At 41.5% G+C, this 25,883-nt stretch overlaps 1 protein-coding gene across 2 annotated transcripts in view; it reads right to left on the bottom strand.

Annotated features, from left to right (window-relative positions):
• The window catches only part of LOC115175528 (calcitonin gene-related peptide type 1 receptor), a 121,195-nt gene that overhangs the window by 14,910 nt on the left and 80,402 nt on the right, over positions 1 to 25,883 (bottom strand). For both annotated transcript variants that reach the window (XM_029734817.1, XM_029734818.1), the window contains exons 7-13: positions 24,590 to 24,700; positions 23,053 to 23,165; positions 14,854 to 14,945; positions 7,597 to 7,723; positions 4,086 to 4,239; positions 612 to 672; positions 395 to 461 (exon numbers count right to left, since the gene is read on the bottom strand). In XM_029734817.1, the coding sequence (XP_029590677.1) occupies positions 395 to 461; positions 612 to 672; positions 4,086 to 4,239; positions 7,597 to 7,723; positions 14,854 to 14,945; positions 23,053 to 23,165; positions 24,590 to 24,700 (725 nt within the window). The remainder of the gene's footprint in view (positions 1 to 394; positions 462 to 611; positions 673 to 4,085; positions 4,240 to 7,596; positions 7,724 to 14,853; positions 14,946 to 23,052; positions 23,166 to 24,589; positions 24,701 to 25,883) is intronic.

Genomic DNA, 25,883 nt, shown 5'->3' with positions numbered 1-25,883 from the left:
GGCTGCACCCCTGTCCAGTCATGTGAAATCCATAGATTAAGGTCTAATGAATGTATTTCAATTGACTGATGTCCTTATATGAACTGTAACTCCATAAAATCTTTGAAATTGTTGCATTTAGATTTTTGTTTATTATAGTTGCAAAGTTGCTAATTAGCTAAAATGCTAAAGTTATCCATGATGAGAGTCGTACATGCAACCTTTTGAGTTCCTAGACGTTCGCATTAAGTAACTTTCTGTCTTATGCAACCATACCAAATGTAACATATCATACTAACTTCAGTGTCCCGGATTTACATTTGCTATGTTACGTCTAGTCTATGAGACCAGGCTGTACAGGATGTAGCCTTGATGGTCCACTTTAGGCATTTCAATTGAGTAGGGTGTGACTTACGAGCAGCGCTGCCATGATGGGACCGTGGACCACGTAGAGCAGGTGGGTCTCAACACTCATCCAGCAGCTACAGGAAGGAGAAACATTAGCCGTTAAACAAGTCCCTCTACAAACAGACAATGAAGTCTTCTTCTTCTCCTTCAAGATCTGTTTACTGCAGCCCACCACACAGCTGCTCAGCTTATTTACAATACTACTTCAGAGGACCATTACTCACTTGTCATCAAAATACTTCTTCCTCGCCACAGCGTGAATGGATGCAGGCACTAAGGGAAACCCTGGAAACGAGAAGACAAACACTGTAAGGATATCTGTAAAAGTTTAATTCATCAATTCATGAACTAATGATGTTGTGTTTATTATAAAGTAAACAGCTATAATGTTTTTACTACAGTAATTTGTGTGTAATTCCTCAGTTATAAGAGTCACTTTTTGTATATCTACTGTAAGGGAAGTTTGACCCCCGCACCTCTCTGATTCAGAGGGTTTGGGTTAAATGCAGAAGACACATTTCAGTTGAAGGTATTAAGTTGTACAACTGACTAAGTTGTACAACTTTCCTTTCCCTTTCACTCAAAATACAAAATGAGCATAAACACAGCCAAGGTAAGTGGATATCCCTTTAAACTATCCCTTTAAGGCAGTTAAGTATTGATCATGCAATTTATAGTGAAGATACCTGACAGAACAGACAGTGGAAGCTCTTTCTAAACTCAAAACAAGCTTATAGCATCATGTTGTCTGCTACAAGCTTAGCAAGAACAACCCCATACGAGGCCATTTCCTCGACTTACCCAGTCTGGTGAAATCCTTTCCCTAAAAACAACACAACCATGCCAGTATTTATTGGGGTTCTCATTTTAGCTGGGGCCATAAACAGATGAAACAGATGAATCCGAGCAGCGGGTCAGTTTAGAAGTCTTTTATCAAGGTCCTCCATCCCTCTCTCTTATCCCTCTCTCCATCCCTCTCTCTTATCCCTCTCTCTTATCCCTCTCTCTTATCCCTCTCTCCATCCCTCTCTCTTATCCCTCTCTCTTATCCCTCTCTCCATCCCTCTCTCCAATCCCTCTCCATCCCTCTCTCCATCCCTCTCTCTTATCCCTCTCTCCATCCCTCTCTCCATCCCTCTCTCCATCCCTCTCTCCATCCCTCTCTCTTATCCCTCTCTCCATCCCTCTCTCTTATCCCTCTCTCCATCCCTCTCTCTTATCCCTCTCTCCATCCCTCTCTCCATCCCTCTCTCCATCCCTCTCTCTTATCCCTCTCTCCATCCCTCTCTCTTATCCCTCTCTTATCCCTCTCTCTTATCCCTCTCTCCAATCCCTCTCTCCATCCCTCTCTCCATCCCTCTCTCCATCCCTCTCTCCATCCATCCCTCCATCCCTTTGGGTGGCTGTGTGAAAGATACTGTAGCTACTGCCCCGAAGTTATATCTCCGCATCTTTAATAATGGCCGACCATTCACAGTTATATCGTACCACTTATCGGATGGCCAGGGCTCATACTATAACACTCCTCCTTTAATCAGAACAGACAGCACATTAATAACTGCTATCCAATAGGAAGAGCTAATAAAGCTGTCAATCTGATGCAAGGTTTGGCGCGTTCGACACACGGGGAGTGTCGCAGTTAACAGTGACCTCAGGGTTGTCTCTGATCCTGTGTCCCGTCCTGTTGTGTGACACACAAGCTGATCCATGTGTGGTTCAGCGATATGTTGGGAGCTGTTTACCATGTTCTTTTATGTCTACAGTGAGTACAGGGTGATGAAATATGAAGATAGGCTATGAATCATAATAAAAGAGAGCAGAGGCCTCCGAGGCTAGGTAAGAGGGGATTAGCTTATCGTTTAGAACACACTGTAACATACAAGCTGCTATACAGACTTGTTACCATATTGTGTTAACTCAGACATCGTTGTTTGTGGTATCTAAATATAATTACAAAACAGAATAGAGTACAGAGATAATAAAATAAATGACCCATAAAAAGATGAGCAAGGTGCACTGTCAAAGTTATGGATTCCGTTCTAGTGAGGTCAACATAAAGGTGAATAGCCTACATCTGGCTAAACGACTGCATCATTAAATTACATTTCTCTTAATGGTTAAAAATGAGGACGGTCACTTTAAGTATGGGGTCATGTGAGTAGAAAGAGGAGAGAGAAATGGCCGTGGTTTGAAAAACAATGAATTCAATTTTAAATAGTGTGTGCTGTAGGAATCACAGGAGGCTGCTGAGGGGAGGACGGCTTATAATAAAGCTGGAATGTAGTGAATGGAATGGTATCAAACACATGGAAGCCAATTAACCCAATTAAGGTGCAACCGGCTGCCTGTGGTAGAAACCTATTCCTTTGGGTTATCTGCCCGGAGAAAGGGAATTACTGGACTACTCTCACATAAGGACTTCCTATCATCACCAAGGAATGGTGAGTTTATCCAGAGAGGAAGAGGCTATCTGAGAGGCCTAAATGCGCCCCAAAATCTGTCCGTGTGAAAATACAGCGAGAAGCAGAAAAGACTTTGGTCAACAAATAATTACAATTCTAATTTACTATGTGAGGCTTATTTTATGAAATATAAGCTTAGTAATGTTTAGGTTGTTACGAAGGTAAATAAATGGATGCACATGGCATTCAGGCAACTTTGAGAAAAACTATTTTATATCGGTGTTGTCGCTGCTGTTCACATGCGTATTTGCCCTCTAATGAGCTAGAATGTTCCAGCCTGATACCGCCTCCTCTCGCTTGCCTTCCGCCTTTGTGGACATTTATTCCCATTGTTATGCTGCATTCATAACCAAGTGGGAAGGTGGTAATTACCAGTTGTGAAGTCGTACATACTAGTTGGATGCATTCACGTGCTTTGAACTGGTTCAGAAACGCTGATTGGCTAATGGCCACAAGCTGCATCAAGCATAAACTAAAAGTACAACTATCATGCATGTAAACACATTTGTGTTAAAAAAATATATTAATTAAGATTGCTTTTATAAAATGTTATTTTTGTTTTTACACTTACATTTTAGTCATTTAGCAGACGCTCTTATCCAGAGTGACTTACAGTAGTGAATGCATACATTTCATACATTTTCTTCTCCGTACTGGTCCCCCGTGGGAATCGAACCCACAACCCTGGCGTTGCAAACACTATGCTCTACCAACTGAGCCACACGGGACCATGTGTTGCATTTAATTGCCGCAAAATGTAATAAAGGTAATTTCCTTAGTAGGTGACGTCAGAGGTCAGCATCTGTGAGAAGTTGGAGCTCAGGGATGATAGACAAGTTTCCCACTAGTAATTACCAGTTGGAGGTAATTCCCAGTCGTATGTGGTAAATACCACCTTCTCAATTGGTTATGAACACAGCATATGAGCGGTCAGTCCAGCATCTTGTCAATATGTAGATAATCTTTGGTTTATCATTTATTCTTCCTTTGTTGATTGACTTTCCTACACTTCTTATTGGATTATAATTTATCTTTTTGTGGAAAGAAGTTAACAGTTTTTGGGATGTCGGATTTAAGGACATTTCAAAGTTTTTGGGATGTCGGATTTAAGGACATTTCAAAGTTTTTGGTTTTGTGACCATTCAACTCTGGATTATGGAATTGAATGTTGAACTTTTATTGCTGGCTATAACCACTGATCCTAGATCTGTGGTTAAGGCAGGTAGTAAGACTCACCCCAGCCTAGGAGGTAGTACCAGTGTAGGTGCTGCTCCTCGGCGAACACAGCCACCACAATGAGCGTGTGCAGATAGATCCCCTCACACAGCATCCAGAAGTAGTTACAGCCCAGCATGTACATGTGGAAGAAGTGCAACACCTTACAGCCAACCTGCAGGGGATTAGGATCACAGAGAGTCACACTGAGACAATAACAACAACATTAAACAATAATAACAACAACACAAAGCCCAACACTCAACCAGCCCTGACACAAAATCGTTCGCGGGGTATTATGTTTTTTCAGAGAGGAGGATGTTTATCCATTTACCCCTACTGCTCGAGCCACAGCGTATCCCTCACTCCACATTTCTGATAGTTGTACTTGCCAGAACAAATAGACTGTTAAGCAGCCTATATTCTGTTCAATAATATCCCCACATTCTTGTCAGTCAACACCATACTATCATATGTATCTTTCTGTCTTTTAAAGCCTTCCTATTTTTTAATGGGGTTGCGTCCCAAATGGCTCCCTATTTCCTACAAATAACGAGGGTTCTTCAAAGGGTTCTCCTATGGGGACAACCAAAGGACCCTTTTAGGTTATTGATATCACCTTTTCTTCTAAGATGGGACTTGGTCAAAAGTGGTGCACTATATAGGGAATATTGTTCCATTTGGGACGGGCCAATACATATTAACTGAGGCTCATCCTCTAGTTTTTCCATGTAGAGATTCTGGTTCTCAGCCCTCTGTCTCCAAGTGTGCTGATCTAATTAGAAGATACTGGCATTGGTATTAGCTAGTCTCCTGTCCCTGAGGTCCGTGTATGCAGCATACGCAGCCTTCAAAACCTGTCAGTCACCCACAAACTCTTAGCCATATGTCACCTCCTCTCCCCTCTTCCTCCTCCTATTTCTCCTCCTTCCATCTCCCTTCCTTGTTCTCCCCCTTCTCCTCATCCCTCACTCCCTGCACTTCACGACTCCTGGCCCTGACATGGAGTCCAGATGCGCCATTACATGTATGGTGAAAGACAGTTGACATTACTTAGGTCTATTGGTGTGATCAGAACACTTCATGGGAGCTCCCGAGTGGCGCAACGGTCTAAGGCACTGCATCTCAGTGCTAGAGGCATCACTATAGACCCTGGTTCGATTCCAGGCTGTATCACAACTGACCGTGATTGGGAGTCCCATAGAGCAGCGTACAATTGTCCCAGGGTCGTCTGGGTTAGGGTTTGGCCAGGGTTGGCCGTCATTGTAAATAAGAATTTGTTCTTAACTGAGTTGCCTAGTTAAAAACCTCTTAAGGATCTGACCCTTTTTTTCAATTTTTGCCTAAAATGACATACCCAGATCTAACTGCCTGTAGCTCTGGACCTGAAGCAAGGATATGCATGTTCTTGATACCATTTGAAAGGAAACACTTTGAAGTTTGTGGAAATGTGTATTTGTGTATTTTTTTTGTACCGTCATGTTTGAAATGCAAGAAAAAGGCCATAATGTATTATTCTAGTTTAGATTTTGGCCACAAGATGGCAGCAGTGTATGTGCAAAGCTTTGGACTGATCCAATGAACCATTGCATTTCTGTTCCACATTTTGTATCAAGACTGCCCAAATATGCCTAAATGGTTTATTAATACATTTTCAAGTTCCTAACTGTGCACTCTCCTCAAACAATAGCATGGTATTCTTTCACTGTAATAGCTACTGTAAATTGGACAGTGCAGTTAGATTAAAAATAATTTAAGCTTTCTGCCAATATCAGATATGTCTATGTCCTGGGAAATGTTCTTGTTACTTACAACCTCATGCTAAACACATTAGCCTACGTTAGCTCAACCATTCCGCGAGGAACCCACCAATCCTGTAGAGGTTAAATAAAAAATTAAAAACGTCTCACCACTTCATAACCACAGCTTAATGTAATGGGACAGTCTGGATGGTTCTCAATGTTTTATGGAACAGAGTTTAAGGCACTTATGTCTGACAATTCCAAAGTGTGTCTCAAGTCTTTGCCCTACTTGACCTGAGCACTAGGGATCCACTCCTCTTTCACTACTGGCAGACTACTAGTCTCTGCTGTGATCCGCCAGAGAGAAAGAGACCTTGTTCTTTTTGTTCAGAGAGATCTGAGTCTATTCTCCCAATAGAGCACCACATCCCTAAATCAAACATGCAGTCAGAACACAGACCGACCAAGTCTAAATTTGCCGCTCTAGAATTTCAACATGTTCCACTAAAGACGTGTAGTATGTGCAACCAACTGTGATGGGATTTTTTTTTCATCCCATCCCAGGAAATCAAGACCATGTTGTCTGAGGTGTGAAAGACAAACTGCAATTTGGTACTCTCGCTTTTTAAAACAAGCAGATTATAATAAATTTAAGACAGATTGGGAAAGATGGTTCTGAGCCAATGCTGCTAGAACATAGCTATTCATATTCATTTTGAAAGCTGTCGTTCCTTCCTCCCTGTCGGTTGGATCACCAGGGTCAGCTGGTATATCTGAATAAATCTTCCACTGCGAATATGCCAGTTGGATTAGGCTTGAAGTCTGTTTCTCCAGTGAGAACGTGATGGTATAGTGAGAAGAGACGCTGAAAATCAAACCCAGACGACAGTTATTTTCTGTGTCTGGCTAAACTGAAGGACATCTCTAAAGAGATGCTCCAATCGAGAGAATGATAACAGGACCTTACTGTGAACATTGGGCCAGCAGTTTTTTACTAACCATTTAACCTAACCGGGAAAAAAACAAACGTCTCTACTCATAGGCTATCCATCTCTACAAGCCCATGTTCTAGCTATTTTTCTACATTAAGATCATCTCTACAATTCTCAAACTTGTTTTTAATTTTTTTAGTTGTTTGTATTTTTATGGAACAGAAGCCTGCGACTGTAACTCTGTCTGCTGAGTCACAATACTGTATAATAAGTAGCTGATTTATTCAAATCATTTCCATTGACAGGTGGACAATGAAAATGTCTCTTAAAAGACAATACTGAAAGTATCAGAAAGGGATGATTATTCCAGATACAATAATGTCACATTCCATAGAGGCAGATTTACTATCTTCACCTTAAGAGACCTCAGGATACAAAGAATTCATCGTCTGACTGAAACTCAACGAGTGGCAACCGTTCAAAAGTCTGACAAATGAAAGAAGTCTGAGTGATATGAGAAGTATAGCTCTGGGCTGTCTGTTAATGGCAAAACACATTAAAAAGATATGCTGAAAAGAAGAAATGATATTCTAACGAAGGCTTTTGGAAAAAACAGCTGCACTGCAGTTGTTTGATATAGAGTAAACTCATTTGAATGAAATAAAAAAGTGCTCGAGGGCTACATCGTTTTTAAGAATTCAAACAAGTATTATTTTGAAATGATCATGCAGTGCAACACTGAGCAACACAGAGTCGTACATTATATTTCCTCTTCCCATTGATCTTCTTAAAGGTGAAATGTATTTCTGTGATGTATTGGACTGTGATATGGATTGAGTAAAGTAAAGTGACACTTACTGGATTTCTTCCCACTACATCTGGGTTGTTGACCACTGCTATGAGGTAGATGAGGGTTAGGGCGGAGTTGAGGACATAGGAAACAAAGAGGTTCTTATGAAGCGTGATCCTTTGGCAGCTCAGGTTCCTGAGTGAAGACAAAGAAACAGCATAATAATGTTAACATATGATGTGGGTCTGGCTGCGGTTACCCCAACAGACATTCACAGAGAGAGCTACATCAAACTATTTACGAAATGATAGAAGCCAAAAGATTAAGCTGATTATCTAATTTTCCAGTGTGAATATATAAGGAATGCTGTCGAGAACATAGGTTACAGAATTGTAAGTGATACAGAGACACTGTAAATTGTAAGTCTGAAACGAGAGAACAAACTTCAATATAAATCGTTAGTATGTGAAATATGAAAAATAACTTCACAGTTGATAGTCACAGATGAGAATATAATCTGCAAAGCTGTAGGTAAATTATTCTTGTCATGAGAACTGATTTAAAAAAATTATGTGCCTGTATTCAAATCAATTTTTAACAACTTCAAATACTGAATAATCACGATAAAATCCATTCTGCACGTTGCAATAAAAAACTAATCTGCAATTTCAACATATTTAATCCTACAAAAAAAGATCTTTCGAGCTTTGATGAAGTAAACAGGACGATAAATAACATGAACCATTGGAATGACTAACTCTGGCCCATAATGACTTAGTCAGATGTTGCGGTCATCTGAACGAAGGATCCTCTTGTAAAATATAAATAAAGATTGTCATTCCATTCAGAGCATGCTGTAAACTGGTATAAGAATACACAACAATTCTCTCAAGCAACACCAAAGAACTGAAATCATTTGCTTCGGTTCATCCGTGCTAAATACTGGCAAGCACAACATCCGACAATAAGTGGAATCAGTTGTCAAAAAATATTATTGACGACTGTATTTGAGGTCCCTGTGGAGCTTCCTGATTCTCACGGAATCTGATACAGAAGCGTATTAATCACATAATAATTCATTTACAAAGTAGTGGGGGTAAAATCATCAGTAATCAAAAGCTACATCATCCATATGGAATGCAGTGGAATCAAATGATACTATTTTCTATAAAAGGTTAGGAAAGTAATGCCAAGCACGAGCAATTAAAGATAGGATAAAACAGTGTTTACTGGAGTGAAAACACTTTGTGCCAAACCTGTGTACAGCAACAATGTCCTGTTATCTGTCTCCAGTCATTAGGAAGCTCATGTAGCAGTCTTGCTGTAAATGTGTTGTTTATGGAAGAAGAAATCTCAGCATGGCAGCGTTAGTAAATGACTTGTTCTGGGTCAGTGGTGTGTGATGTCTTTGAGAACAAGGCTACCTTTAAATGGCCCAAAAGAAGTAAAAGGACGTATTAGCAGAATATCTTCAAACTAGGATAAGCAGAAAATAGAACAGACAGAAGAACGTTCTTCATCTGAAGATGCTGTATGGATGTTCTCAGACTACACCTAAACAAGCTAAAGGAGTTTCAGGGCAACGTCTGACATGCAAGGTACAGTAAAAGCTGGAACTACCAAAATGATAACCCCATGTACATTGACACTTTGATCAAACAGGCCCTGTCAAAACAGACAGCCATTTTATGACAACAAGCATCAGCATTAGGACAGGATCCGACTGCACAGTGATACCATATTTTTGAAGCTAACCCAACTCTATTTTTCCACAGCTAGCTGGAGTATTTTTTATCGGTGAGTCCTGGCAGGGCTGAAGTGGAGGCCATAAATAAGAAGTGCAGCTGTACTGCGTCAAATACCACTGTAAACTGCACATCTGGGAACATTAAGACTTTCAGTTTTGTAGGGATCAGCCTATAAATATAGTGCCATGATCATAAAAACGATGTTCCCCTAAAAAGCAATGCTTTGCTTGCCATCTTTAAAACGTAATTGAGGTCGTAATTAGCTGATCGCTTTGATCGTCCATTGATGCTTTACAATGCCAAGAGAGGACCTATTCTATCTGATTCCTGTCATGACACAGACACAGTGTAGTTTGAGGGTTTACTTTTGTTTTGGATAGCGGCTAGTTGGCTACTAAGATATACACCTGAACTATGTATTAACTAGATGTATAAACTTTGCGGAACATTGCAGTCTGTTACAGGACCTACTGTACGTTGGCTCACATTGCAGTCTGTTACAGGACCTACTGTACGTTGGCTCACATTGCAGTCTGTTACAAGACCTACTGTACGTTGGCTCACATTGCAGTCTGTTACAGGACCTACTGTACGTTGGCTCACATTGCAGTCTGTTACAAGACCTACTGTACGTTGGCTCACATTGCAGTCTGTTACAAGACCTACTGTACGTTGGCTCACATTGCAGTCTGTTACAAGACCTACTGTACGTTGGCTCACATTGCAGTCTGTTACAAGACCTACTGTACGTTGGCTCACATTGCAGTCTGTTACAGGACCTACTGTACGTTGGCTCACATTGCAGTCTGTTACAAGACCTACTGTACATTGGCTCACATTGCAGTCTGTTACAAGACCTACTGTACGTTGGCTGACATTGCAGTCTGTTACAAGACCTACTGTACGTTGGCTCACATTGCAGTCTGTTACAAGACCTACTGTACGTTGGCTCACATTGCAGTCTGTTACAAGACCTACTGTACGTTGGCTCACATTGCAGTCTGTTACAAGACCTACTGTACGTTGGCTGACATTGCAGTCTGTTACAAGACCTACTGTACGTTGGCTCACATTGCAGTCTGTTACAAGACCTACTGTACGTTGGCTCACATTGCAGTCTGTTACAGGACCTACTGTACGTTGGCTCACATTGCAGTCTGTTACAAGACCTACTGTACATTGGCTCACATTGCAGTCTGTTACAAGACCTACTGTACGTTGGCTGACATTGCAGTCTGTTACAAGACCTACTGTACGTTGGCTCACATTGCAGTCTGTTACAGGACCTACTGTACGTTGGCTCACATTGCAGTCTGTTACAAGACCTACTGTACATTGGCTCACATTGCAGTCTGTTACAAGACCTACTGTACGTTGGCTCACATTGCAGTCTGTTACAAGACCTACTGTACGTTGGCTCACATTGCAGTCTGTTACAAGACCTACTGTACGTTGGCTCACATTGCAGTCTGTTACAAAACCTACTGTACGTTTGCTCACATTGCAGTCTGTTACAAGACCTACTGTACGTTGGCTCACATTGCAGTCTGTTACAGGACCTACTGTACGTTGGCTCACATTGCAGTCTGTTACAAGACCTACTGTACGTTGGCTCACATTGCAGTCTGTTACAGGACCTACTGTACGTTGGCTCACATTGCAGTCTGTTACAAGACCTACTGTACGTTGGCTCACATTGCAGTCTGTTACAGGACCTACTGTACGTTGGCTCCCATTGCAGTCTGTTACAGGACCTACTGTACGTTGGCTCACATTGCAGTCTGTTACAAGACCTACTGTACGTTGGCTCACATTGCAGTCTGTTACAAAACCTACTGTACGTTGGCTCACATTGCAGTCTGTTACAAGTCCTACTGTACGTTGGCTCACATTGCAGTCTGTTACAGGACCTACTGTACGTTGGCTCACATTGCAGTCTGTTACAAGACCTACTGTACGTTGGCTGACATTGCAGTCTGTTACAAGACCTACTGTACGTTGGCTCACATTGCAGTCTGTTACAAGACCTACTGTACGTTGGCTCACATTGCAGTCTGTTACAAAACCTACTGTACGTTGGCTCACATTGCAGTCTGTTACAAGTCCTACTGTACGTTGGCTCACATTGCAGTCTGTTACAGGACCTACTGTACGTTGGCTCACATTGCAGTCTGTTACAAGACCTACTGTACGTTGGCTCACATTGCAGTCTGTTACAAAACCTACGTTGAGCCACAGCTGCATTTGCTGGTTAACACCCTACTTGCTATATCCATTGAGATTTGAAACACATCAAATGTCAACATTTTGGGAATTTTCATATTGGCAAATGAGCCAAATGAGAACTATCCCAAGTCTGTATTAACCAATATGATGCAGAAATGTTGTTTTTGCTCATGCAGTAATGTCCCCCATAATGTTTATTCAAAGATAATGGCCTAATGGTTATAGATTCTTAGAAAAAAAGGTTCCAAAAGGGTTCTTCAGCTGTCCCCACAGGAGAAACCTTTTTGGTTCCAGTTAGAATTATTTTTGATCCAGGTAGAACCCTTTTGGGTTCCATGTAGAACGAACCCTCTGTAGAAAGGGTTATCCTATAACCAAAGATGGTTATTCAAGGGTTATCCTATGGGGACAACCGGGGGAACCCTTTCAGCTTCAAGATAGCAAAAAAAATTAAGAGTGTATGGACATATTAACAACTTATCAACGGCTCAGACACGAGACGTATGTGGCAGGGACTCAAAGGGGAAACCAGCCACGTCACGGACACCTACGTCTTACTTCCGGATAAGCGAAACACCTTTTTCGCCCGCTTTGAGGATAACACAGTGCCACCAACGTGGCCAGCTACCTAAGACTATGGGCTCTGCTACCTAGGACTATGGGACTATGGGCTCTCATTCTACGTGAGTAAGACATTTAAGCGTGTTAACCCTCGCAAGGTTGCCGGCCCAGATGGCATTCCAAGCCACGTCCTCGGAGCATGTGCAGACCAACCGGCATATTCAATCTCTCCCTATCCCAAGTCTGCTACACCCACAGCGTCTTTCTTTTCCCCAACGCGGTTAAGCCAAAACCACGCCCCGTTATTCACAGAGGCGTTCTACAACGCTTTGAGCGCTCTCCAAGTCCAGAAGGGAATATCACCTAGCGTGACATTTCAGTCACTGATTAATAACATTTGCCCATGAAGTTCAAGATTTAAAAATATATAACATACTTCAAGATTGAAAAATATATAACATAAAGTCGCGGACTGACCTAGCCATTAACTTCCCTTAACGCTCAAAGATAGATTCAATGGCTGTAGCATAGCTTATTCGATCTAATGATTAGCTAATACATATTTGAGAAATTATTAATAATAAGCATATGCTTTTACCTGATAATAGACTTCTAATGATAATATAACAACTTCAAATACGGAGCTAGTAATGTTACATAGCCTAGGTAAACTTAGCTGACCTTCAAGTGAGGGAATTCGGCGGAGTTCTGAGACATTTTTACAACTCTAAAAATAAATACATGGGCAAATTTGACCAAACATGATAATAATAGGCCTGCATTATGGTAGGCAGCTAATTGTTAAATTACACTTTCCATCCTTACCTTGGAAGGCCACTGTCTCTGCGCTGATCGCCTGTGAGTGAGACAACGTTAGCCAGCCAATGACAGCGTAGTAGAACGCCTCTCTAAATAACCGGGCGTAGTTTGGCTTAACTGCGAAAGGGAAAAAGAAAGACGCACCCTAGACCCACTTCAATTTGCTTACCACCCCAATAGATCCACAGACGATGCAATCACCATCGCACTGCACACTGCCAGTGTTATATCAGTTGAAACACACGGCCATCTTTACAATTCAGCTATCTCAGAGAAAACACACGGCCATCTTTACAATTCAGCTATCTCAGAGAAAACACACGGCCATCTTTACAATTCAGCTATCTCAGAGAAAACACACGGCCATCTTTACAATTCAGCTATCTCAGAGAAAACACACGGCCATCTTTACAATTCAGCTATCTCAGAGAAAACACACGGCCATCTTTACAATTCAGCCATCTCAGAGAAAACACACGGCCATCTTTACAATTCAGCCATCTCAGAGAAAACACACGGCCATCTTTACAATTCAGCTATCTCAGAGAAAACACACGGCCATCTTTACAATTCAGCTATCTCAGAGAAAACACACGGCCATCTTTACAATTCAGCTATCTCAGAGAAAACACACGGCCATCTTTACAATTCAGCTATCTCAGAGAAAACACACGGCCATCTTTACAATTCAGCCATCTCAGAGAAAACACACGGCCATCTTTACAATTCAGCCATCTCAGAGAAAACACACGGCCATCCAGTGGTGGTAAAAATACCCAATTGTCATACTTGAGTAAAAGTATATATTCCTTAGTAGAAAGTTACTCAAGTAAAAGTGAAAGTCAGCCAGTAAAATACTGCATTATTAAAAGCATTTGGTTTAACATATACTTAAGTTTCAAGAATAAAAGTAAAAATCATTTAAAATTCCTTATATTAATCAAAACAAAAATGTATTTGTCACATGCACCGAATAAAACAGGGGCAGACCTGACCCTGAAATGCTTACTTACAAACCCTTAACCAACAATGTGGTTAAGAAAAATAGAGTTAACAAAATATTTACTAAATAAACTAAAGTAACATAATAAAATAACGGTAACAAGGCTACAGTATATATAAGGGGTACAGGTACCTAGTCAATGTTCTGGGGAACAGGTTAGTCAAGGTAATTGAGGTAATATGTACATGTAGGTCTGGGTAAAGGGGCAAAGCAGACAGCAAGCACCATTTTCTTGTTTTAAAATTTATGGATAGGCAGGGGCACACTCCAACTCTCAGACATTATTTACAAAATATGCATTTGTGTTTAGTGAGTCCGCCAGAGGCAGTAGGGACGACCACGTGTTCTATTGATAAATGTATGAATCTGACCATATTCCTGTCCTGCTAAGCATTCAAAATGTAACGAGTACTTTTGGTTGTCAGGGAAAATGTATGGAGTAAAAAGTACAATATTTTCTTTAGGAATGTAGTGGAGTAAAAGTTGTCAAAAATAAAATAGTAAAGTATAGATACCCCCAAAAAACGACTTAAGTAGTACTTTAAAGTATTTTTACTTAAGTACTTTACACCACTGCGGCCATCTTTACAATTCAGTTATCTCAGAGGAAATACACAGCCATATTTTCAGTTAAATAATGACAAGATGATTGATAAAGCACTCTCAGATCCTTAGGAGAAATATATTATACCGCCTGAACTGTATCAATCAGTCATCACCACCATCAATATTATCAAAACTTTCATCATATTTATCACCACTATCATTATCAACATCTTCATTTTCATCACGATTAGATGTGTCTTCATCTTCATCATAATCACCATTATCATCATCATTATCCCCATCCTCAGAAGTATTCATTAATCATGTGAAAAAAAAGCTTTGATAGTCCAAGACCGACTACTCTCTCTAATCAAACCAGTAGTTTGTTTCATAAAGAAAGCAACAGCAGCATCTAGAATTACCTGAAGTAGAAGAATATGGCCAGAGAGATCAGGAGGGAGGCTATGGAGAAGGCATGACCCACAATCGCCATATAGTACAGGATATAGGCCATCTGGAAAATACAGATACATGAACATTAAAACAAATGGGATCATACAGTGGTGCATCAAGGACATTCATGAACCATTAACCCTGACTTCCATTTGCTACCTTGATGTAAACAAAATATGAAAGGGGTGAGACTAGGACCTTAAAGGGATACTTTGGGATTTTGGCACTCATGATTATGATTATCTGCTTCCCCAGAGTCAGATGAACTCGTGGATACTATTTTTATGACTCTGTGTCCAGTAGGAAGGAAGTTTTTACGAGACAATATTAACTAGTGTTACCGCAATGACAAACTTTACAGGAACAGCTAAAATAAAAATGGTATCCACGAGTTCATCTGACTCTGGGGAAGCAGATAAAGGGCTTCACTGCCAAAATCCCAAAGTATCCCATTAAGGTCTAGGACCTGGGTATTTCAAATCAGGTCCTTAAGCTCTGCAGCACAGCTGGTTTTCATTCATACTCTAATCACAGTGTGACTAAGCCACGCTTGAACCATTTACCATGTAGAACAGTGGTCACTAACTAGTCGATCGACTGGTCAATTTCCAAGCCATTCCTCGTCAATAACCATTTCTGTAAAAAAAACAACCATAAAGCCTTGCGTTCCTATTTTTTTTAAATTAGTTTTGCGGTGTTGGCGGCAGTTGCACTTGATTCAGTAGCCCTAGGTCCGGGATGGTAAAGTGTTCCCATTTTGAACCATTTCATGTGTCTGTGTTTGCTAACTACCTCTCTCAAAGAGTGCAGTGTATAAAGTCAGAACATCTGCTGTCTCAGCCACTGCCTGTCACCAAGAGTGAACTCCAAGGCTCGATCCTAGGCCCCACGCTCTTCTCAATTTACATAAACAACATAGCTCAGGCAGTAGGAAGCTCTCTTATCCTTTATATGCAGATGATAGTCTTATACTCAGCTGACCCCTCCCCGGACTTTGTGTTAAACGCTCTACAACAAAGCTTTCTTAGTGTCCAACAAGCTTTCTCTGCTCTTAACCTTGTTTTGAACACCTCCAAAACAAAGATCAAGTGGTTTGGTAAGAAAAATGTCCCTCTCCCCACAGGTGTGATTACTACCTCTGAGGGTTTAGAGTTTGAGGTAGTCACCTCATACAAGTACTTGGGAGTATGGCTAGACGGTACACTGTCCTTCTCTTAGCACATATCAAAGCTGCAGGATAAAGTTAAATCTAGACTTGGTTTCCTCTATCGTAATCGTTCCTCTTTCACACCTGCTGCTAAACTAACCCTGATTCAGATGACCATCCTACCCATGCTAGATTACGGAGATGTAATTTATAGATTGGCAAGTAAGGATGCTCTTGAGCGACTAGATGTTCTTTACCATTCTGCCATCAGATTTGCCACCAATGCTCCTTATAGGACACATCACTGCATTCTATACTCCTCTGTAAACTGGTCATCTCTGTATACCCGTCGCAAGACCCACTGGTTGATGCTTATTTATAAAACCTTCGTAGGCCTCACTCCCCCCATCTAAGATATCTGCTGCAGCCCTCATCCTCCACATACAACACCGTTCTGTCAGTCACATTCTGTTAAAAATCCCCAAAGAAAATACATCCCTGGGTTGCTCGTCTTTTCAGTTCGCTGCAGCTAACGACTGGAACGAGCTGCAACAAACACTCAATATGGAATAAAACCAATAGAACAGGAGAACGCATATTATGAGGAAGTCTAATCTCAATCTCTTCATTCAAATACTCCATCATGGAAACTCTGACTGACAGTTGTGGCTGCTTTGCGTGATGTATTGTTGTCTCTACCTTCTTGCCCTTTGTGCTGTTGTCTGTGCCCAATAATGTTTGTACCATGTGTTGTGATGGTACCATGTTGTGTTGCTGCCATGTTGTGTTGCTACCATGTGTTGTCATGTTGCATTGCTACCATGCTGTGTTGTCATGTGTTGCTGCCTTGCTATGTTGTTGTCTTAGGTCTCTCTTTATGTAGTGTTGTCTCTCTTGTCGTGATGTGTGTTTTGTCCTATATTTTTATTTAATTTATTTATATTTTTAATCCCATCCCCCAACCCCGCAGGAGGCCTTTTGCCTTTTGGTAGGCCGTCATTGTAAATAAGAATTTGTTCATAACTGACTTGCCACTTGGCAGGCCCAGAGAGCAAATCAAGTGCACCTATAGGTCTACTGCTGGCCAATCAGATAGCTCAGATCACTGTGTCTGCACGGTTTCCTAGAGCCATAGACTGTAAAAGAAGTTGATTTAAAAACATATTTATTTATATATTTCACCTTTATTTAACCAGGTAAGCTAGTCGAGAACAAGTTCTCATTTACAACTGCGACCTGGCCAAGATAAAGCATAGCAGTTCGACACATACAACAACACAGAGTTACACATGGAATAAACAAACATACAGTCAATGATACAGTAGAAAAAAGAAAACAAAAAGTCTATATCCAGTATGGGGATGAGGTAGTTGGATGGGCTGTTTACAGATTGGCTATGTACAGGTGCAGTGATCTGTGAGCTGCTCTGACAGCGGGTGCTTAAAGCTAGTGAGGGAGATATGAGTCTCCAGCTTCAGTGATTTAGTTCGTTCCAGCCATTGGCAGCAGAGAACTGGAAGGAAAGATGGCCAAAGGATGAATTGGCTTTGTGGGTGACCAGTGAGATATACCTGCTGGAGCACGTGCTACGAGTGGGTGCTGCTATGGTGACCAGTGAGCTGAGATAAGGTGGGGCTTTACCTAGCAGAGACTTGTAGATGACCTGGAGCCAGTGGGTTTGGCGATGAGTATGAAGTGAGGGCCAGCCAACGAGAGCATACAGGTCGCAGTGGTGGGTTGTATATGGGGCTTTGGTGACAAAACGGATGGCACTGTGATAGACTGCATCCAATTTGTTGAGTAGAGTGTTGGAGGCTATTTTATAAATGACATCGCCGAAGTCGAAGATCGGTAGGATGGTCAGTTTTGTGAGGATATGTTTGGCAGCATGAGTGAAGGAGGCATTTTTGCGAAATAGGAAGCCGATTCCAGATTTCATTTTGGATTGGAGATGCTTAATGTGAGTCTGGAAGGAGAGTTTACAGTCTAACCAGACACCTAGGTATTTGTAGTGTTGGAATCGGCTAAACTTTGAACATTGAGATATTAAATGAATGATAGGAAATGAAAGAGACTGGGTGTTATGTTAGAAGTTAATGGTTCTCTGAAAAAAGACAGAAGGCTTTGGAATGTGTTTGATGGAGGAGAGGAGAGCGATGGGTTGATATAGGGAAGACAGATGGACATCTGTGTATTAGATGAAAGAGGGGTTGAGGTCAGGAGGTGAGGACAGATTCTCTTAAGAGTAATACATGTTAGGAATCCTGTTACCCTCTTTATTAGCTTCCTGTAGAGCCATAAAATGTAAGGATTGGAGAGAAAGAGGAGTGTCTTAAGTGGGATGTATATAAACTGTAATGTCTGAAATGTTTTGCTGTCTGATTTCAGCTGTACAGAACCTTTGGAATGAATAAACTTGGTTAAAGCTTCTCTAGTGTCCGTGGGTTATTTACTCTGAAAAATAAGAACCTAACAGTAGTTATCCACATATTCTAAGTCAGAGCCGTCCAGAGTAGTGATGCTGGACAGGCGGGCAGGTGCGGGCAGTGATCGGTTGAAGAGCATGCATTTAGTTTTACTTGCATTTAAGAGCAGTTGGGAGGCCACGGAAGGAGAGTAGTATGGCATTGAAGCTCATCTGGAGGTTAGTTAACACCGTGTACAACGAAGGGCCAGAAGTATACAGGATGGTGTTGTCTGCGTAGAGGTGGATCAGACACAACAGGCCCTCCGATTTGACACACTGAACTCTATCAGAGAAGTAGTTGGTAAACCAGGCGAGGCAATCATTTGAGAAACTAAGGCTGTTGAGTCTGCCAATAAGAATGTGGTGATTGACAGAGTCAAAAGCCTTGGCCAGGTCGATGAATATGGCTGCACAGTAATGTCTCTTATCGATGGCGGTTATGATATCATTTAGGACCGTGAGCGTGGCTGAGGTGCACCCATGACCAGCTCTGAAACCAGATTGCATAGCGGAGGTTGATTCGAAATGGTCGGTAATCTGTCTGTTAACTTGGCTTTCGAAGACCTTAGAAAGGCAGGGTAGGATAGATATAGGTCTGTTTGGGTCTAGAGTGTCTCCCCCTTTGAAGATGGGGATGACCGCTGCAGCTTTCCAATCTTTGGGAATCTCAGGTGATAGGAAAGAGGTTGAACAGGCTAGTGATAGGGGTTGCAACAATTTCGGCAGATCATTTTAGAAAGAGAGGGTCCAGATTGTCTAGCCCGGTTGATTTGTAGGGGTCCAGATTTTGCAGCTCTTTCAGAACATCAGCTATCTGGATTTGGGTGAAGGAGAAATCGAGGAGGCTTGGGCGAGTTGCTGTGGGGAGTGCAGGGCTGTTGACCGGGGTAGGGTTGGCCAGGTGGAACGCATGGCCAGCTGTAGAAAAATGCTTATTGAAATTCTCAATTATAGTGGATTTATCGGTGGTGACAGTGTTTCCTAGCCTCAGTGCATTGGGCAGCTGGGAGGAGGTGCACTTATTCTCCATGGACTTTAGTGTCCTAGAACCTTTTTGAGTTTGTGCTACAGGATGCAGATTTCTGCTTGAAAAAGCTAGCCTTAGCTTTCCTAACTGCCTGTGTATATTGGTTCCTAACTTCTCTGAAAAGTTGCATAGCACGGGGGCTATTCGATGCTAATGCAGAACGCCACAGGATGTTTTTGTGCTGGTCAAGGGCAGTCAGGTCCGGAGAGAACCAAGGGCTATATCTGTTCCTGGTTCTACATTTTTTGAATGGGGCATGCTTATTTAAGATGGTGAGGAAGGCACTTTTAAATAATGACTAGGCATCCTCTACTGACGGGATGAGGTCAATATCCTTCCAGGATACCCGGGCCAGGTCGATTAGAAAGGCCTGCTCTCTTTCGTGTCGTCTGAGATTCCCAAAGATTGGAAAGCAGCTGCGGTCATCCCCCTCTTCAAAGGGGGGGACACTCTTGACCCAAACTGCTACAGACTTATATCTATCCTACCCTGCCTCTCTAAAGTCTTCGAAAGCCAAGTCAACAAACAGATTACCGACCATTTCGAATCTCACTGCACCTTCTCCGCTATGCAATCTGGTTTCAGAGCTGGTCATGGGTGCACCTCAGCCACGCTCAAGGTCCTAAACGATATCTTAACCGCCATCGTTAACCTGTTATGGCTAGGGGGCAGTATTTTCACGGCTGGATAAAAAACGTACCCGATTTAATCTGATTATTAGTCCTGCCCAGAAACTGGAATATGCATATAATTATTAGCTTTGGAGAGAAAACACTCCAAAGTTTCTGAAACTGTTTGAATGGTGTCTGTGAGTATAACAGAACTCCTATGGCAGGCAAAAACCTGAGATGCTTCTGTTCAGGAAGTACCCTGTCTGAACATTTCTTGCCCTTCTTTATTATCTCTATCGTTTACAAAGGATCTCTGCTCTTACGTGACACTTCACACGTCTCCAATGAGGTCTCATAGCCCGGGAAAAACAGGAATGATGTAATTCAAAGCCCTGGCTGAAACAAAGGAGAGCAAAAGCTAAGTGGTCACTCAATGGACTAAGCCTTAGGCGCGTGACACGCCCCGCCCCCGGCTTTCGGTTTTTTCCTCAGTTTACAGACAGGCAGATTCCCGGTCGGAATATTATCGCTTCTCTACGAGATAAATTGCATAAATATTGGTTTTAAACAGCGGTTGACATGCTTCGAAGTACGGTAATGGAATATTTAGAAATTTTTTGTCATATTTTGCGTCATGCTCGTGGCCGAGATTTAGCGTTGGGATAGTGTCTAGAACGCACGAACAAAACGTCGCTGTTTGGATATAACGATGGATTATTTGGGACCAAACCTAAATTTGTTATTGAAGTAGAAGTCCTGGCAGTGTATTCTGATGAAGAACAAGCAAGGTAAGAACATTTTTCTTATAGGAAATGTGATTTTGGTGAAGGCTAAACTTGCAGGGTGTCTAAATAGCTAGCCCTGTAACGCCGGGCTATGTACTTACATTATTGCAAAATGTGCTTCATCCGAAAAGCTATTTTAAAATCGGACATATCGAGTGCATAGAGGAGTTCTGTATCTATAATTCTTAAAATAATTGTTATGCTTTTTGTGAACGTTTATCGTGAGTAATTTAGTAAAATCACCGGAAGTGTTCGGTGGGAATGCTAGTTCTGAACGTCACATGCTAATGTAAAAAGCTGTTTTTTGATATAAATATGAACTTGATTGAACAGACATGCATGTATTGTATAACACAATGTCCTAGGAGTGTCATCTGATGAAGATCATCAAAGGTTAGTGCTGCATTTAGATATGGTTTGGGTTTATGTGACATGATATGCTAGCTTGAAAAATGGCTGTGTGATTATTTCTGGCTGGGTACTCTGCTGACATAATCTAATGTTTTGCTTTCGCTGTAAAGCCTTTTTGAAATCGGACAGTTTGGTTAGATAAAGGAGAGCCTTGTCTTTAAATAGCTGTAAAATAGTCATATGTTTGAAAAGTGTAAGTTTTCGGATTTAGAGGAGTTTGAATTTTGCGCCCCGCCCATCATTGGATATTGGAGCAATCGTTCCGCTAGCGGAACGTGTAGATGTAAGAGGTTTTAAGAAACAATACTGTGCAGCCGTATTCATTGACCTGGCCAAGGCTTTCGACTCTGTCAATCACCACATCCTCATCGGCAGACTCAACAGCCTTAGTTTCTCAAATGATTGCCTTGCCTGGTTCACCAACTACTTCTCTGATAGAGTTCAATGTGTCAAATCGGATGGCCTGTTGTCCGGGCCTCTGGTAGTCTCTATGGGGGTGCCACAGGGTGCAATTCTTTGGCCGACTCTTTACTCTGTATACATCAATGATGTCGCTCTTGCTGCTGGTGACTTTCTTTCTCTGGGCGGGCCATTTGAATTTTTGGGGGCAAAATTAGAGTATACCCACTTCTCCAGGCACCACTACACCACTGAGTACAGCAAAGTGTTCCGATAAGCTTGCGTTGTTATTCTTAGCTGCTTGTGTTGTTTTTTTTATAATTCACTTTCTCTCATCATAGGAGTAACAACAGGAATTGGTGCATGAGGAAGAGATAATGTAGTGCGACTTGAATTCCACCATCAGCTGGAAGAATGTGTCTCCTGTTCTCAGCAAAGGGAGGAGGGAGAGCGGAGAGACGGGTGAGAGGCAGCCTCACCGCTGCTCCCTCCCCTCAGGCTGATCATCAGATGCAGGCCATCAGTCCAATAAAAAATAAAATTATATTTTGCTCACTCAGCTGTGGCTCACAAGTAATACAACAAATGATCTATTATCAGTGTGATCATATACCTACATTTTTTAAATATAATAAAAAATTGTCTGACAAGAACATTGGCAGGGCAATTCAAGCATAGCCAATATGCAGTGATAATGTATTGAGCCTAAAGCGTACTGCACAAACTTCATTGCTACAGAAGCGTTTTTAATTGGTTAATGTTGCATAGGCTCATGTTTTTCAAGTCATGTTTAAAAACAAACTGAGCGGTAGATCTCGGCATGCATTTTGACTCAGAAAGAGATCCTGACTTATAAAAGGCTGGTGACCACTGACGTAGACAAATAGTCATAGCATTCGTTGTGTCCTCAGGATGCCCTGCTATAGCACTTTGTGACATCTGCTGATTTAAAAAGGGCTTTATAAATAAATTATAAATTTGATTGATTTAAGAAACCGGCCCTGCCTGTTTCCCATTGCTAGGGTCAGGAGTTTTACTACTACTCACTGGTCAGAAATAGAAACCTTTGCCAGCTTAATTTGACCAGTTGTTCCCTCTATGACCTCTTCCATATGTCATGATTGTAAAATGTCATCAAGAGGAAGCTTTATCTAGCTTAATTTAACACATTTTTCCCACCTTTGTCTCCTCTGCATTGAATATACCTGTATTATCCCCTTGAGAAAATGTTCCCTTATTGTGATTGTAAAATGGGATCAAGTGTATGGTCAAAATAGCATGTATAAATGGGATTGATGGATCACTCTGTGACAACCCTTACCTTCAGCTTGCCTGTAGTGTGGAAGTTACACAAGGTGTAGTTGGACCACGTCCTATTGGTGTCTGGGTGGCGGAACCACTGTCCTGATTCGCTACAGATCTTTGTAGCTTTTTCTGATGAAACAATCAAGTAGGACAAATTTACATTTTAGTCAATTAGCAGACGCTCTTATCCAGAGTGACTTACAGTTGTGAATGCATACATTTCATACATTTTTTTTCTTTTTTCCGTACTGGTCCCCTGTGGGAATCAAACCCACAACCCTGGCATTGCAAACACCATGCTCTACGAACTAAGCCACACGGGACTGTTAAACATGCTATGAAACATGTTTAACACTTAGACACTTAAAGGAGTAGTTCACTATTTTACATCTTGATGTTAGATGGTTCCTCACCTCGAAAGTAGTCTATGGTAGTCTATGACACTTAAAGGTCGACTTTGGACAAAAAACGCAAAAATAACGGCTTTAAACTGTATAACTGATCAATGCACCATCATACCAGGTCATTGAATGCAAAAATAAATACAAATAAAATGATGAATGAGATATTTGGCTACAGAAGTGCCATTTCTTACCGATCTCTACAACTTCTGTCCAAAAACAAATCCTGTGAAATGACGTCAACACATACTGGAGGAGTTACTGGCTAGCTACAAGTGGCTAGCTTAGCTAACGAACTAGCTACGTCGGTCGCGGCGCCCTGACCAGGATGACACATCGATGAACCACCAAATGCACACCCCATATCTGTTTGAAAATTGAGAAAGAGGCGAGTTGGACCGTTTTGTGTGCCCAAAGTTGACCTTTAAACATAAACACTTAAACTGTGCAACATGTCCATAAGCTTTGCAACCTCTTGAAACCATGAATAATGAATTAAAGGTCCAATTGCAGCCGTTGATACTGTGATATCAAATCATTTATGGGTAACAATTAAGGACCTTACTGTTATTGTTTTGAATTAAAAGGGGCAAAAATAGATTATTAGCAAAGAGCAATTTCTCATGCAAGAATGTTGCTAGGACTGTCTGGGAGTGGTCTCAGTGGGAGGTGGAAACTGAAAACTAGCTGTTGGTAGAGAGGTTTGGAACTCTCTTTCTTATTGGTCTAATAACTAATTTACCCCCTGGTGATGTCACCAGGCAGGCCAAAACTCCATCCCACCAAAACAGGCTGAAATTTCATGCCATCTTTTCAAACAACAAAAAGGGTTTTATCATCATTTTCACAATTTCACAGTATTATTCCAACCTCATAGAGTTCAAATGTATATAAAGCACTAGGCCTTTAAATACTATGAATATTTTAAATTCAAGCCAAGTTCCACAGTGATGCGTTTATCACAAGGAGTTAACAAGTCAGCATTGGAGCGTCTGACCGACCAGAACTTTGACTTTATTTATTCTTGCTTGTAGTTTACAGAACGTAAAGAAATGCAGAATTTACATAGTAAAAAATAGCATAGAAAACAAACGCACACACACAGAGACAAACAGGACACAAAAACAAACGCCTCTTATAGCCAGGCCTTACCTGTGGAGTCGAAGTCAGGGAAATAGTTGGGGCAGTTCTGCCAGGTGACTGTCCCAGCAGGCGTATCATCCCAGCACAGCCAGCCATCCCAGGTCCGGTTACAGTACAGCCCTGCACCGCCAGCAACACACAACCAGACACAGCACACGAATGAAGACTCACTGTGAAAACACTACGTAGTTTAGCTTAGTGAAACCAGCTGTAGGCTACATATTTGGCCACACTCGTCTATCATCTGTCTACTGGAATAGCATGTTAATCGTAGCTCTGCACAGTGACATTGTTTGGCTCTGTGACTTGTGACTGTACCGGTCTTTGTGGGTTCTTCTGATTGTGTGCCTTGAAGTGGCTATGAAATGTATTATATTCTATTATAATTCTATTCTGGAATAATCACACACTCTGAGTTTGTATTATTATACACTTTTAAAACCAATACGTTTTTCTGCCAACTTTAGCATCCAGTCAACTTTTTGCCGACTTTTCTTTATAAAAGATATTGCCGGTTACAAAGCCTCTACTTTTATTTCCGCCAACCTTACCTAGTCATGATTGAGGAAAAGTTCTGCCTACTATAAAATGTATCCGTAATGCTGTGGTGGCATTGGCAAGCACTACGCCAGGCCCGGGCAAAGACCGGCCCGCGACCTGTTTCAATACGGCCCGCGCTATCATGCTGAGATCACATAAAGAATTTGCGATTGTAAAGTTCCTAAAAAATGATTTGTTATTCAAATTAAAAGACCAATGAACACTCGCCTAATGATTTAACTCCCACCGCTTGTGGGACATTTATTTTGAAGGCACAAGGACAGACAGTAACTGATAGGCTGACATCACGTCACAGTTACAAATAGCAGCTATCTAGAAATTCCTCAAAAATGTGTTTTTCAAAGAAAAGGAAAGTAGACAATGAATGTAGGGTGTTTCAGCAAGAGTGGACATCGAAATATGTATTTATTGAGGTATCAGGGAAAGCTGTGTGCTTAGTGTGCAAAGAGAGCGTCGCTGTGTTGAAAAACTACAACTTGTCCCGACACTTCCAGACGAAGCATACAGAGAAATATAGGAATATGTCTTCTGAGCAGAGGGCAAGTGCATCGAAAGAGTTGCTTTCTCAGTTGCAAAAGCAGCAAGGACTTTTCACAAAACTGCATTCAGCAAACAACGGAATTGCTTGAGCTAGCTATGTACTGTCCCACAAAATTGCTAAACATAGCAAGCCATTCGCTGAGGGCGAATTCATTAAAGAATGTTTAATTGACTCTGCAGCAATACTTTGCCCCGACAAGAA

The sequence above is a fragment of the Salmo trutta genome, chromosome 36, assembly GCF_901001165.1.
Source record: "Salmo trutta chromosome 36, fSalTru1.1, whole genome shotgun sequence".
In the NCBI taxonomy this organism is placed as follows: domain Eukaryota; kingdom Metazoa; phylum Chordata; class Actinopteri; order Salmoniformes; family Salmonidae; genus Salmo; species Salmo trutta.
Note: the sequence above shows the minus strand (reverse complement) of the source record. Positions and strands in the feature narration are given on the sequence as shown.